The 15,205-nt window shown below is 36.3% G+C and overlaps 1 protein-coding gene across 1 annotated transcript in view; it reads right to left on the bottom strand.

The window, feature by feature from the left end:
• Positions 1-15,205, bottom strand: part of PLCB1 (phospholipase C beta 1) — a 628,464-nt gene that overhangs the window by 174,031 nt on the left and 439,228 nt on the right. Inside the window, exons 12-16 of the mRNA XM_069065428.1 lie at positions 15,071-15,155; positions 13,160-13,337; positions 6,819-6,889; positions 4,843-4,939; positions 597-681 (exon numbers count right to left, since the gene is read on the bottom strand). Of these exons, the coding sequence (XP_068921529.1) occupies positions 597-681; positions 4,843-4,939; positions 6,819-6,889; positions 13,160-13,337; positions 15,071-15,155 (516 nt within the window). The remainder of the gene's footprint in view (positions 1-596; positions 682-4,842; positions 4,940-6,818; positions 6,890-13,159; positions 13,338-15,070; positions 15,156-15,205) is intronic.

The raw sequence follows: 15,205 nt of genomic DNA on the forward strand, positions 1-15,205 counted from the left end.
AAGGAGGGAAAACTTGGTGTGAAAGGAGAAGGTATAGGAAGGCTTCCTTAAAGTATCTGCATAGCTGCCACCAGAAAGACATATTAGATTTATTGTACTTACCTGTAATGTATAGCATGATAATGACTAGGTAGATATCAGAAGGAAGAAAATTATAGCTCAATATAAGAAATGGCTTTCTAACAATTTTAACTGTCCAAAAATGGAATAGATTGCTTCTGAGAGAAAAAATTCTCTAATACTAGAAATATTCATGTAGAACATGAATGTAACAGTTTTTTTATAAGTGATAACAATGATAATAGTATTAACTTCCATTTATATGATGCTTCTAAGAGTAATAAAGTGCTTTCCTGAATTGGGTAGGGAGCTGCTAAGTGACCTTTGACATCTCTTCAACCCTGGAAATATATGATCTTACATGATAAGTACATAATTTAAGTATTAAGTAAATAATAAGTAAAACTTATTGAGTTAGTCATGCAATAATTGTTGCTTAGATTCAGTGATTGTCAATCAAAGCATCAAAATTATTTCATAGAGCTAGAAAAAATAAACTCTGTAACATCAAGTCAAACACTTTAGGTAAAGGATACTCTACAAATTCTACTGGAGACTTTGTTAGTTGCTCAAGCCCTTTGGTTTCCACAAAAGAAGACATTTCAAAACTTTTGTTTCTTTCTGAATTGAGGGGGAAAAAGAAAGAAAAATTATAAGTGAATATAAGTCAAAGGTATAATTTAAATTTCCTGCATAAATAAAACTTATAGGAAATATAACTCTAAGAGAAATTATTACCCAGCATAATTTTTCTATTTGTTTTTCAATGAATTTTTTATTCATAACTGAAAGTATTATCTGCTTTAATATCATTTTCAATAATATTTTAGTCATAGGTCTCTGAGGTATATAATAGTATTAAGAAAGTGAAATGGATTTTAATACTTAATAATTGATGAAGACTGGTAATCAAATGACATGGGGGGTAGGAATTGCTCTGACATAACTTTGAAACTAGTGGTCTTTATATAACAATGTTCTTAATAAATAATTGTTGATTTGAACATAATGACTCATCTGTGGCTATCAGGCTAATTTAAGGCCCAATGTAAATAGAGATTGTTAGAATTGATTTCTCTCTAAAGATCATTTATAAGGAACTCCATTTTTTAAAAAAATGCCCTCCTTTCTTATACCCAGGTAAAGTTATTTGTAAATATATTCCATCTAACCAATTCAGATCTTTGAGAATAAAGGAAACAGAGGAAGAAACATCCAGGCATCCTTACCTACTTCTCCCTCTTTTCTCCTCAAAAAGAATTTAATTTAATAAGTTGTATGTAATTCTCAAACAGATGGTACTCTTTTCCCTTTGAATCTCCAGATTCTGAATACTGGACTAATCTCCCCCTCTTTTCTCTTCTTGGACACCCTCGTCCAGTCTGTCAGCCCCAGTTGTTTCTTATTTTGTTATCTCTCTTAGATCAATTTCTCTCTTTTCCCTCTATCTTAATGGAGGAAAATTAGCTTAGAACTCCCTGCTTAAACTACAGATGACTGAGTCAATCTAACACTTTCTTTCCAGTTTCTCCTGATTTTTTCCCTTCTTCCATTCTATTTCCTACATTACTTTCTCTTTAAGTGCTTGGATCATATGGGTCCTCTTTACAAATGTTCCTAATTATACCTTGAATAAAATGAAAATTAAACATGTTCTTTCAGATGCTGGCAAGATGAAGCTATAGCCTGATTAAAATGATCAGATTTCTCATTAGGTAATATGGGGCAGGGGTCACAAAGAGTCAGATACAGCTAAAGCAAATGAACAACAACAACAAATGTAGGGCAGATTTTTACTCCATTTTCTCTCTCTTTTCCACAGTCCTTTTATAGGTCACTTTCCCCACTTCACCTTCACACATATATCAGATCCTAGGAATTATCTTAGTTCTAATTTGCACATAAATGTTACTTTTTCCTGAGCTAACTCTATGCTCTGAAAAAGGTGTTTCCAGGTACAATATTTTTAAAAATGTAAGTACTATGATTCAGCTTATGCAGCCCTATGTTTTATTTATTTATGTATGTATTTAAAGCAATTGGAGTTAAGTAACTTGCCCAAGGTTACATGGCCAGTTTGTGTGTGTGTGTGTGTGTGTGTGTGTGTGTGTGTGTGTATGTGTGTGTTGAGTATCTGAGGCTGGAACCGATCCCAGGTCCTCCTGACTCCAGGGCCAGTGCTCTTACTCACTGTGCCACCTAGCCACCCCCCTATGTTTTATTTAGTCATTCAGTTGTGTCCAACTCTTCAGGACTCCATGGGAGTTATCTTGGTAAAGACGCTGGAGTGGTTTGCCATTTCCTTCTCCATTGGATTAAGGCAAACAGAACTTAAATGACTTGCCCAGGGTCACACAACTAGTAAGTGGTTGAGGCTGGATTTGAGCTCAGATCTTCCTAACTCCAGGTCCAGTGCTCTATCCACTGGGCCACCTAGCTGCTTCCTGAAGTCTTATGTATATCTGCTTAATTTTAAAATAGGAATTCATAAAGTAAAACACATTTTACAGTTTGTTCATATGAAAGACACAGAGGAGGACCTTTCCTCTCTATTATATTTCCCAAGACTACTATCTAGCTAGTACATTTTGTTAAATAACAACACAGTCTGGACTGAGCCACGACATTTATTTGCTTGATGCCATTTATATGACATGTCAGGCTTTGACAATTTAGAAAAATCTCTTGAATTTATTCACTTTTAACCTTCATTTCTCTACTGGGTTTCCAAACAATGTTACCAAAGATAACATTGGAAAGGAGAAGAAATGATATGAGCAATAAGACCAAGAGATATACCTCATGTCATGCCCAACGGAAACAACATAATAGTTTAATAGTCACAAATCAGCCTATTAGTAATGGAATATCAAAGCACTTAATTCACTTCTACTACTTTTGTAAGAGCCAGAAAAACTTTTTTCTGTACCTACCCCAATATAATGCAGGCTCCAAGATTAATTATCTGAAGAATGACCTTTAATTAAACAAGTCTATGATTCTGGAGTGCATTGTTCTTTTCAAGGTGACAAATCAATACAAAAAAAGCACAAAGAGAACTATATTTGTAAGCAATTGGCAACTGTCACCTACATTTGTTTCCAGGCTCTAACACATATTTAGCTTCCTTTTGAAAAGCTTTCAATTAATGAATGAGCTTATCTCCTATAAATGCTAATGAAATACATAAAAGCACAATAAAGTAACTCCTCTAGGCATTTTCATATTGAATATAAAATGCTTGTATCAAGACACATTTCTAAATAAATTAATGAAAATGTAAAAAAAATACTATAGTGTAGAAGTGCAAAAAATGAGCTATTAGATTAATATAATTTTAGTAAGACAGTACCAATATAATTGAGGTAGTATAGCTTTTGGCACCCTAGCATTTTTTTTTTTTGTTAATGTCAGCACATCAAAGAAGATAGGGCAATGGAGTTGTGGAGAGTAAGTAAGGCAGTAGTTTCCATCATTAAATAACCTTGTGAAGTGCACCACCCCTGTCTCATCTTTGGATGGTCTTTAGTTAGCAAATAAAAGTCAAGTTGAGCAAAGTTTGCCTGGCAAGTATCAGAGACTAATCGTTGTCACATTGTTTGTACAGACTTACAGTGTTAGAGGAAGGAGTACAAAGGGAGGTAGAACTTTATCACAGGAATATAGCACACCTTTCAGTTTCAAGTGTTCCTGTGTGTTTACTTGTGTACCTGTTTCCCTGCTGGGGAGCTGGAGGTATTTCTGTACTAAGGCCTAGCACATAAAGTATGAGGCACTGAGAAAATCAGTGGGCTGTCTTGGGAAAAATTTCTGCCATATATGTTTTAAGTGTTTCAGTTTTAGTTTAACTTTTTGCGAATCCTAGAGGATTCCTTCTTTACTGATGGAATTTCTATTAGAGCTATGGGACCCTGAAAGTCAGAGAAACCCTGGGGCTTGGGGGAAACATATTTTGGTGCCAATTTTATCATACCTTTTGACTAAATGAAAAAGAGAACCTGACAAAAATGGCCTTTTCATTTCTGAAAAGAAAGATGGTATTTTTATGCTCACAAAGATTACTGAGAAGTTAATCTATGACAAGTTAATATACTTGGTTTTTTTTTTTCCAGAACACAATTTATGAAGACTGATGGCACAGTCTCTTAAGTGTGCAAAAAGTTGGCATGACCAAATGAGAGGTTAGTAACTTACTAATTGTACTATGGCTATAGATTGGATGGTGAACAAATCACCTTTCAGGGCCTATGTTAGCAACATTCTGCACAGTGCACTGGATAGTTTACATGCTGATTCCCCCTAAGTTTTTAGGGCAAGAGAAGACACCAAATTAATCAAATGTTTTTCAGTTTTGTAGACATGATTGATAAGTGTTCTTGCTGATTAGTACTGACTGTATATAATGCCAACGGTATCTCTATTCCTTGAATTTTATTCAAGACTAACCAGATTCTCATCCACTGTATCGCTAAACAAGAGTAATACCAGAATTCGGCAGTTGTGTCGAGTATAACATTTGCTGGTCCAATTACTCAGTGTTTCAAGCATAATCATTACAGGCCGCAGTTGGGGCCTCTCTTTGTAAGAATAAACAATCAATTAAAAACTTACTTTTTAGGGGCGGCCAGGTGGCTCAGCGAGTAAGAGCACTAGCCCCAGAGTCGGGATGACCTGGATCAAATCCGGCCCCAGATACTCAGCACCACACCCAGAAATAACTGGCTGTGTAACCCTGAGCAAGTTACTTAACCCCGATTGCTTAAAAAAAAAACAACAACTTACTTTTTGATGTCTCAAATGACTCGAATTTCACTGGTTGTATATAGTTTACCAGGTTGGACATTTCTTCTGTGGCCATGGCTTCACTACCAGCAGTGCCCTGGAGCAAGGAATAAAATAGTAATTCAAGATTTGTAGTTTTACACACAAGAGAGTTTTTCCAAATGTTTTCATCATTTACTTCTGCCAACTGAAACGCACTGCCTCTTTTGCTACTTTGCTCTTTTGTTATGAGTATTAGTCCTCACTCAGAAATATCCTGGAGAAGCAAGAAATAGAAAGATCTCATCTTTAAAAGTATGATTATAAATTTAATGATATAATGCTATATATCCTAGATTGGCAGATCTCAGTAGACACATTTGATACGATCCTCTAATTCTGGGTAAGGAGCAGGAAAAATACTTCTCTTTGAAGAATCCAGTTCACATTCTCCAGCTTAAAAGATAATTGGGCAACATCCTAACACAAATATTGCTTCCCATACAGGGATTCTTGACTCTGTATGTATGTGTGTATGTGTGTGTGTGTGTCTGTGTGTCTGTGTGATGGCCCCCCCTTGGGCAGCCTATGTACTCCTCAGATTTTCATTTTCAGATATGTAAAATAAAATGTATAGTATTATGAGGAAAACCAATTATATTGAAATATAATTAAGTACTCTGTTCTAATTGCTAGAGCCCTTTCTATGTTACTGAAACCACTGATCACCTATCACCACTTGTGGCTGATAAATGAGAAGTTTATACTATTTATCTGACACTATCCCCTCTTTTCCTTTTCTGTTTTCCATAAAAATACAGATACAAATTAGTTGAGGCACTTTAAAGAGCAAAAAGGTAGGATAGTTGGAAAAATTAGTTGTTAAAGGACATTGAGTCTAATGAAGGAACATTACACAGAGGGTCTGGTTCTCCCCCACTCCTGCCCCAAGGGAACAAAACAGAGATTGTGGAAATTTGGAGAATTTAAAAAGTAATCTCTGAGTTGTTTTCTTTCCAAAACTGTTATAAAGTTCCAAATTTTGAATTTTATTTCCCTATTAATTTTGTATTAATTTATTAGTTTTTACTAAAATGAACTGTAAACATGAGTTATCATTAATATTTGATTCTGGGTCTTTGTGAAATATTCCACATTCTGTAGTCCTTTTGAATAATAGGGGCCACTTTTACATGTCTTGCTATTAAATCTGCACTTCAATAATAAACTGATGCTCAAACTTCTTTCAAAAAATAGCCCTGCTATTTTTATTCTGGGACCTCATATCCTAGTTGGCTTTCCATGTCTTGTGTTTTCCCAGATTCTTCATAATTTTAGAGAATCCTAGAGATTCATGCCACTTTAGAGACCATCTATTTTATGACCCTGGCAAATGAATGCATCCTCTGTGCAACACTGATAGCGAAGTATATTGTCTCAAATGCACTGACACCTGATTTCCTTGGGCAACCTTAAGTTTATACAGGATGAGGTTAGATTTGACAACTGGTAGCCTTGACTTTCTAATCTGCTTTCCAAGGCCAAATACTGGATGACTCTACAAGTGAGGCAGTTGACCTCAAAATCACCATTTGCTTCAGTTATGGACTCAAAGATTTAGAACTTGGAAGGATGGTAGAGGTCATCTAGTTCAATACTCTCATTTTACATATGAAAACTTGAGGGTTTGAGAAATTAAATGACTGGATCAATGTCACACAGGTAATAAGTATCAGAGGCAGGATTTGAGCCCAGTGCTTTCTGACTCCAAGAATAGCAGTCATTTCATTCTGCCATACAGCCTTTTACAACGTCCATGCGTTACTTCATAATATCAATTTCAAACAAAACTCCAATGATTTTCAAAAAGAGATTGTATTATTTCTTACCACTAGATGGCAGAAGATGACTAAGGAATGAAGGTATGGGCAACGACCCAGCATCATCTCCAGTTAAGAGTATAACAAGCTCACTTCAGATCCAAACTATCTACTTACCTCATCCATTGAAGACTTTTTACAGTCATCATCATCGTCATCATCATCATCACTCTCTATATCTGCTTCTCCTGTAACATATTAATTACAGAACAACAAATTACACCTTAAAAACATTCAAGATTACATGTACGCTGTAATAGGACTTTGGTTTCCATATGTTTCTTTAATTCATTACAGAGTTGCAAGGATGCATCTCTGACTAAAGACACAGTTTCAATAAAGTTTAGTTATGGAGAACATTGTCAGTTATTTTTAATATGTCATTTTTCTAAATGTTAGGATGAATTTTGTGAACTTTAAAAACTAATTATAATTATTTTCTCTCTTACCAGTGAGATCAGCTATCAGAAGATGAATATTAGGATTATGGGTGGCACAGTCCTGCAAAAATAGTGTAAGAATCCTAAATCTCAGAATAAGCTGAGACTTACAAGGGGAGCTAAGGAAAACAAAGCCAAGTTTCTTTTTTCAAAGCTGTATTGAGAGGGAAAAAAAGTATCAAGGAAGGGATAGGACCCTTATTGGTTCTAAAGGACAACAGAGAGAAAGAACATCTTCTCAGCCCTTATTTTGTTTCTATTTTCTTTGCAAAACAGGACAACCTTTGCCTGGAAATGACAGAACAAAAATTACATATAGGGAGTTGAAACCCAAGCTAAGTAGGAGATAGTAAGAGAACCCTAAGTGCCATGGTACTCCATGGGGAAGGCAGGGATAGACCACAATTGTTCTGAAAAGCATCTGGGGGTTTTAGTGGGCTATGAGATCAATATTAGCTGGCAGGGTGATGTGGGAACCAAAATAGCTAATGTCATCTTGGGCGGCATTAGAAGGCATAGAGTCTAGGAATAGGGAAGTGATAGTCCTGCTATTTTCTGCTGTCATCAGATTTCATCTGCAGTATTTTTGTTAAGTTGTGGGCACCACTGGTTAAGAATGACACTGATAAACTGGAGAGTGTCCACTGGAGGTTAACCAGGCTAGTGAAAGACCTAGGGCCCATGACATAAGATGATCAGTTGAAGGAATTGAATACACTTAGTCTGGTCTCACAGAGGAAAAGACTCAGCAGGGCTGTCATGTGGAGAAGTGATTTGATTTGTTAGAGGACAGAACCAGGAACAATGGGAAGAAAGTGCAGAGGCAAATTGAGGCTTGGTATCAGGAAACTCTTCTTGATAATTGGAGCTGTCCAAAAATAGAATGAGCTGCTTCAAGAGGTGGTAGATACTTGCTCCTTGGAGGATTTCAGGCATAGGCTGGACAGCCTATTTGTCAGCTGTTATCATGAGGACTCCTTTCATGGTGGGTTTGACTAAATTGCCTTTGAGGTCTATTCTAACTCTCCAATTTTGTGATTCTTAGATTCATTTTGGCATCTGGGGCAAGCTTAATTGAAATGCAAGATAAATAACATTTTAAGACAAATTCATTTGGGAGACATGAGAAAGAGACCCTAGGACACCATCCTACTCATTGTCAATAGAGCAGGACTTTGAAGGAACTTATCTGATATGGGGAAGATTGAAATGATGGAAGAGTTTCTGGAGAAAAGACACACCTATTTTAACTAATTTTTGATTAAAAAAAAGTGCCAGGCTTACACTGCTAAAAGTCCGTGCTAAAAAAACCCTTTAATTTTGGTGCTGGGGAGGGCGGGGCAATAATCCAGTGGCCCCCATCTTAGTTAAAGCTATATCTGAAATATTTTATCCTGTGTAATTTTTTCCTGCTTAAATATATACTATGTGTGTTTAGGGGATACTGAAGAAACTATTTTTTAAATTTTGATTTCCTACCTGAATATGGAAGCAGCCAAAGCGTTATTAGAACTTATGTAAAGTTATTCAAGCTCCTTGTGGGTACAAACTACTTTTGATTTTGTCTTTGTATACCCATCACTTAGCATATGACCTTAGATATAGTAAGTGTTTAATGACTACTTATTGATTTGGATTAGAAACTTTTAAATTGTAAAGAGTCAAGCTAATTTCCTTTTTCTATTTTCTTTCTCCTCTCCTAGGAAGGGGCCTCAGAAGTTATTTGTTTACACCTCCCCATTTTGTCACTCAAGAAAAGGAGGTATTAGTTGAAAGGGGTTGTGATGTCCAATATGATTAGAATTGGGACATGTAGAACACTACAGTTCAGCCATTTTTATGAAAATGCAAACTTAATTCTATCATGACATAGTAAGATTCAGCCTGTTCATTTGCATGGGGTGACTTGTCTTTTAAATATCTGAAACTAATTGGTAATTAAAAGAAATAACTGTTGCAAAAATATTTTAAAATCCTGAATATAGTTAGTAATATTAAAAAGATAGAGCACTGTCATTTATCCAGACTCAGTTTTTAAAAATATTCAGTTAATGTATGGTAATTCAAATGTCCTGTTTTCTTCCAGGGAATTTTTAGTTGTGCTGAAATACTGATGACAAGATGATTCTTTTTGAGCTTCTATGTCTCTGGCTCTTGCTTTTAAAGAGTATTATTGGTCAGGAAATCAGATTTTAGAATAAAAACAGATAGAAAGAACCTAATGCTGCACATATTCTTTAATTGTATTACTGCTGACTTTCTGACAGTTAACTCAGTGCCATTGCATAAAATGTCCCATAGATGGGAGCAGAAACCACATGATGGGAAGGCACATATGGTTACTATTCTGATTTTCCCTGCAAGAGTTGCCTCTTGCATGAAAACAAATGGTGTCGCTGTCTCCTTTAACTTTGTAGCTATTTCCTTTCACTGAATAAATAATCATCGAATAGTAAGGCAGCATGTTATAAGGGAGAGAGGTCTGGTCTCAGAGACAGGATGATTTGTGTTCAAATACTGACTAAGACGCATGTGCAAGTCACTTAATCTCTGCCCCAGGCTCATTCTCTAAATTACAGACAGGCTGCCACTCTGCACAGTTGTAGGGGACTTACACTAGATTTCCCCATATGGGTGAAATCATAGTTTATTATCACATACAGATCTGCATTAGGCACGTATATGTATGATTGACATGTGTATATAACATACATGTATACAATGCAAATGTGGATGCATGTACACACATTATACCTCAAATATCACACCTGTGATATTTTTGCATAAACCTGTATATATCACATTACTATAAGCATGCAATGTATGAATGCATGCATGTCTATAAGTCACAGGCATGTATATAATACATATATAGTAATGAACAATATATTTATATATCATATATTGTAATATACATATATTACATACATACCCACCCATATGATATCTATATCATGTACGCACATACATGTATCTATAATGTAACATGTATGTGATATAGCGATATATCATATGTATGCATATGTATACAAACATATATCTCAAAGTGTTTTGTATATAATGGAAAAGATTTCTAGAATTAATCAGGTTATATAGCATATACCCCCGCAATAATATCTGTCACATTCTTGTTTTCCAAATTAAAGTGTTATACCTAGGAACAAATGTTACTCTCCCATAAACTCCATAAAGGCAAGGAATGTGTCATCCAAATTCTGGATCTCTACCCCCCTCACTATATCTCCACCCTTTGCCAACCGTCAGCTCTGTGGCTGGTGCATTGTTTATGTCTGTTGAATTGTGGAATTTAAACGTTTAATATTTAAACATTAGTTTAAGTCAAGCAGGCACTTAAATTTTTTTTGGAACCCCAAATTCCCTCCCAATTTTAAATATTAACTGACCTGAATAATTTTTAATTAAATTATTAAGAAAAGCCCACAGAGAGGCTTCATGAACAGATGATTATTCACCCATAATAACCAACAATAATCTTGGGCTCATGTGTTGGAGGGAGGATTTGCTCATCCCATAGGAACAATAGATGTGAAATAGGAATCATTGTTTTCCTGGCTGCAGCTCTAGAAGAAGGTTAAAAAGGAGACCAAGATTAAAATCAGGACCACAAGGGAGATGGTATCTTGTAGTAGAAAACCACAGAACTTGGAATCTGAGAAGTCAAATACTTGTTTGTGGCCTATTATACACATGCCCATAATTCGAGCAAGTCACCTTTCACCTCTCTTGACCTTGGTTTCATTAACTATAAAATGAAAGGTTTGTACTGGATGTTCTGTCCCTGTAGACCTCTAAGTCCTTTGATCTCAATTATTTGAGAAACCCCTGACACTGACCATATACTACCACTTCTCCATTCCTCTTCCCTGCCATGCATAAAGTCCTAAGGGTGAGACAAAGATGTCCTGGGTTGTTGAAGGCTAAGGCATCAGAGTCAAAACATACAGATCTTGCCAAGCTGAAAACTACAAATCTAGACATGGATTGTCAGTTGTTGTGAAGCTAACCTACCTAATGCCTCATCCATAGATGATTATTTTTTTTTTAAACACAGAAACTCTCAAACAGTGACTCTCCCAAATCATAGAGTACTTACAATCTTCTTTGATGGAATGATTCCCTTATATCAGGGCAATCACAGAGCTTTGAAGTGCTGGAGTAAATAAAACTGGCTGATGTCTCCCAAAGATAGTCAACTGTCAGTAGGAAAAAGGTCTGTAGTAAAACCATGGAATCAACGCTATTTCAGGCTTTACAAATTATGTGTGCTTCTAGTTAAGATAAAATCCACCATCTAAATGCCAAATTAGTAAGCAATGTTCTTGTTTTATGGGCCTACCTCCATATTCAAAAGTCCAAAAATTTCCATGGAGTGTGTGTGTGTGTGGGGGGGGGACTGTTACACAACCAGCCAGAGGCCGGTTTACGAAATCTACCGAATTACTAACAGATTGCTGCTCTTTCTCTGGATTAAGCAATAGTGTTCACTGCCTGTGAAATTCATTATTTATGTTATGCATTCACTTATTAAGACCAAGGAAACCTAGTTAATGGTGGAAGAGGCAGATGGTGAAAACTCTTCACCCACGTAAACATGAAGCACTGGTTGTTTTAGCTGTTATCTTTCACAGGGTAAGGTTTTCCTAGGAGGAAATCTGCAGCCTATAAAAACCGTTCCCTTCCAAATACTTAAAGAGAGGCCTCCCTGAGAACAAACACATTTCTCCTCCCAAAAACCCATATTTGAATATCTTTGGTGAGAGAGGAAGAAGTATATAATAAAAGTGTTAAAGGAAAGCTGACAACAAATATTGTAACATTTGGTGACAAGCATTTTTTAATAAGAAAGAATGATAGAAACCAAAGTGGCCAAATGGGACCTAAAGCAGAAAAACTAAAGGAGTGGACACCTAAAAGAAATGTTATTTAAATAAATCTTTAGAGTATCCTAGATACCCATTAACCCAACAAAATACCCCTTGTGAGTTCCTTTTCAGATAGCTACTAATTTTACCTAGATAGCAAAGGCTTAAGTACTGCCAATCAGTCCAAATGATACACAGCCCAAGGGAACTGGGTCACCATTTTCTCTTCTTTCCCCTTGAGCCAACAAAATTTACTACAAGAGTCCGTGGTTTGGCATATGGCTCTAAGTGTAAGAATGAATGTTGTAAATCATGGCCTAATAGCCTTGGTAGATAATTCATTTAGCTTCTCTACTTTTTCACTTTGGAAAAACTGTAAAATTCAAATAAGATTCAAGTCACCATTCAGAGTTAATGATCATACTTTGGGTCCAACATTCTAATCATTATTTAGGTAATTGCTGCTCTGAAGGAGCCTGAAATTCAGCATTTACATTAAAGATCAATTGCTTTTTGGGGAAAATGTCTAACAGTGAGTATTAATGTTCATTGTAGGCCCAAATTAAAGGATGATATGGAGGGTGCAGGGATGTATATTCATGTATGCATATGTATCCACATATACGCAAGGGGCAGCAATTCCTTGCCCTGTATAAAGGGGCAGACATTGCTCCTCACCAATGAGTAGAGAGTCCCATACATACAAACACATACAAATGTGTGTACACAAACAGGCATGAACAGAAATTATTGCTAATGATTTGAAATTAGAAAACCGTTTTTTGAGATGTGTGTGGTTGTCTCAAGTATTTTGATTTCCTTTATTAGGTAGTGTGGTGAAAAAGAGCACTTGACTGGAAGTCACAAAGTATTTGTCCTTGTTCAGCAACTAAATGGGTACATGACCTTATGCAAGGAGATAGAATTTAAGTTTCCTTGAGCACAATTGTTTAATTTTTGTATTTTTTCCTTACTGCCTGGAGCATAATAGGCACTGAATAAATGAGTATTGATTGACAGATGACGTTAGTTAAACTCCCTGGGTCTCTGTTCACCTACAAAAAAAATAAGTTCTGTGCAAGACGATTCCCTTAAGTGCCTTCTAGCTGTAATATTCTGTGACTCAGTGATTTACCTGCTCCAGGAGATGAAGGTTCAAACACACTGGATGAGTCACTGTAAGTATTGGATGCCTGTTCTGATAGCTTCTTTTTGGCACTTCCTTCTGAAGATTTGTGTGATTTCTTTTTGTTTTTTACCAAAATTTTATACATTAAGTCCATAGGGCTTGGAAGAGGAACTCCAGATTCAAGCTAACATTAAAAAAGAGAGAGAGAGAGCATATTAACACACTCACACATATATACAATCACCTTAGCATGCTCCACTGGACCATGCCAAGTAACATCTCAGGATGTAACAGTAGTAAGTGTGTTGGGGCGGTTAGGTGGTGCAGTGAATAGAGCACCAACCCTGGAGTCAGGAGGACCTAAGTTCAAATCTGGCCTCAGACACAACACAAAAACTAGTCACAACCCCAATTGCCCTCTAAAAAAAACCAAAAAAAATATAGTAGTAAGTGTGATATTGTAAACACAATGAATAAAAAAATAAACAGTTGGACAGCTCTGTGCATCTTCAAAGTACTGCCAATTGCCAGTTGCCATCTTCATATGACGGGAAGTCTGCTTTTATCATTGTCTTATCATTATTTTACCAAATTGGGTGAAGGAAGCTTGAGCAAATGTGAATGGAAGAGCAATGATTAAGATGAAACTGTTATAATCTAGAAGCCACCAGTAAGGAAGGATGTTATCTATAAGGGCTATAGGTGGACATTGGACAGATGGGTTGGTAATCACTGATGAACGAAGGTAAAGAGTTATTATAATATGGTGATTAACATCCTAAACTGAAGAGTCCTGATATAGGGCTCAATGAAAGTAACTGAATGTATCCACCTCAGACTATCTTCTAACTCTGAAATGAAGACTAATGTTTCTAAGGAAAGTCATTTATTTCTCATTTTGAAAGTTAACATCTCACATGTTTTGCATAGTACCTGATATACTCTGAGGCTAGGATATCCAAAAAGGACTAGACCAGTGATTCACTATTATAACGAACTCTTGGTAAAGAAACTTACTGGCACAGGTAATTACCTTTGCTACTTATTTCACAGACTTACCTAAAAAATTGGGAGGTTAAGACTCGGGGAATCACAGAAACCAGGCGGTTTCAGAGATAGGACTTGAAACAAGACTTTGAGGCTAGCTCCCTACTCATTATGACATGTTACCTTTTACATAGTAAATAATTGACAAATTTTCATTCATTCATTCTAATGATTTTAGCTTGATAAAATCGATTTGGCATGAGCTATTAGCCACCAGTGACAAGAATCATCCGTGTAAGTTATTCAGAAAATATGCTGTTGAAACAAATTTCATCCCTTCATATCCCATTGCTAGGGGACAGTGGGCTGATAATAAAGTCATTCTTAAGGTGTTAATATCCTGGGAGAAGAGATGAGGTAGTGAAACTTAGGATATCCTTTAGCAGCTTTGCTTCTTTCTATGGTTGGAGGGGTGAGATATTTCTTACTCTTTCTCTTAAAAAATATGCTGATGCTACTATAGTATTATGCAACTCAGCACACTGCCATAGTAAGCAATGGCATGATGATGATGGAGAAGTGAGGAGACAACACATAGACAGGGATGCTACCATCTGCACCCTTTGGTGCAAGTATACACTTCTCAAGAGGATCTGATTATTTTCTCAAAGAAGACTCAAAAGAGTCTTTTGGCTGTTATGTTGGCTGCTTTTGCGTGCTAAGCAGCTCTTCAGTCCAGCCCCAAACAAGTCTAGCTGTAAAGGAGAATATGGGAAAATGGAAAAGGAAAACTCTTTTTTCTTTCCTCCCAGGAGGGTTACAGAAGGAAGAATCAAAATAACAAAACATATCTCAGGTCCCTTTCTTCCCCCTTCCAAGCAAAAATAGGAAGTTTCTATATCTCAAAAGAAAAATGTCAAAATGACTTACTGGGTATTTTTCTAACGGCTCCATAAGCAGTGCATCTCCAAATATTAGTCGGCAATATTCTGCCATCTTGGCTTGCTGTTTAGGACTGGAGAGAGAGAGAGGAGAGAGAGAGAGAGAGAGAGAGAGAGAGAGAGA

The sequence above is a fragment of the Petaurus breviceps genome, unplaced genomic scaffold, assembly GCF_028583685.1.
Source record: "Petaurus breviceps papuanus isolate PSGF00001 unplaced genomic scaffold, PetGlider_PUasm1.0 90686, whole genome shotgun sequence".
NCBI classification, from domain to species: Eukaryota; Metazoa; Chordata; class Mammalia; order Diprotodontia; family Petauridae; genus Petaurus; species Petaurus breviceps.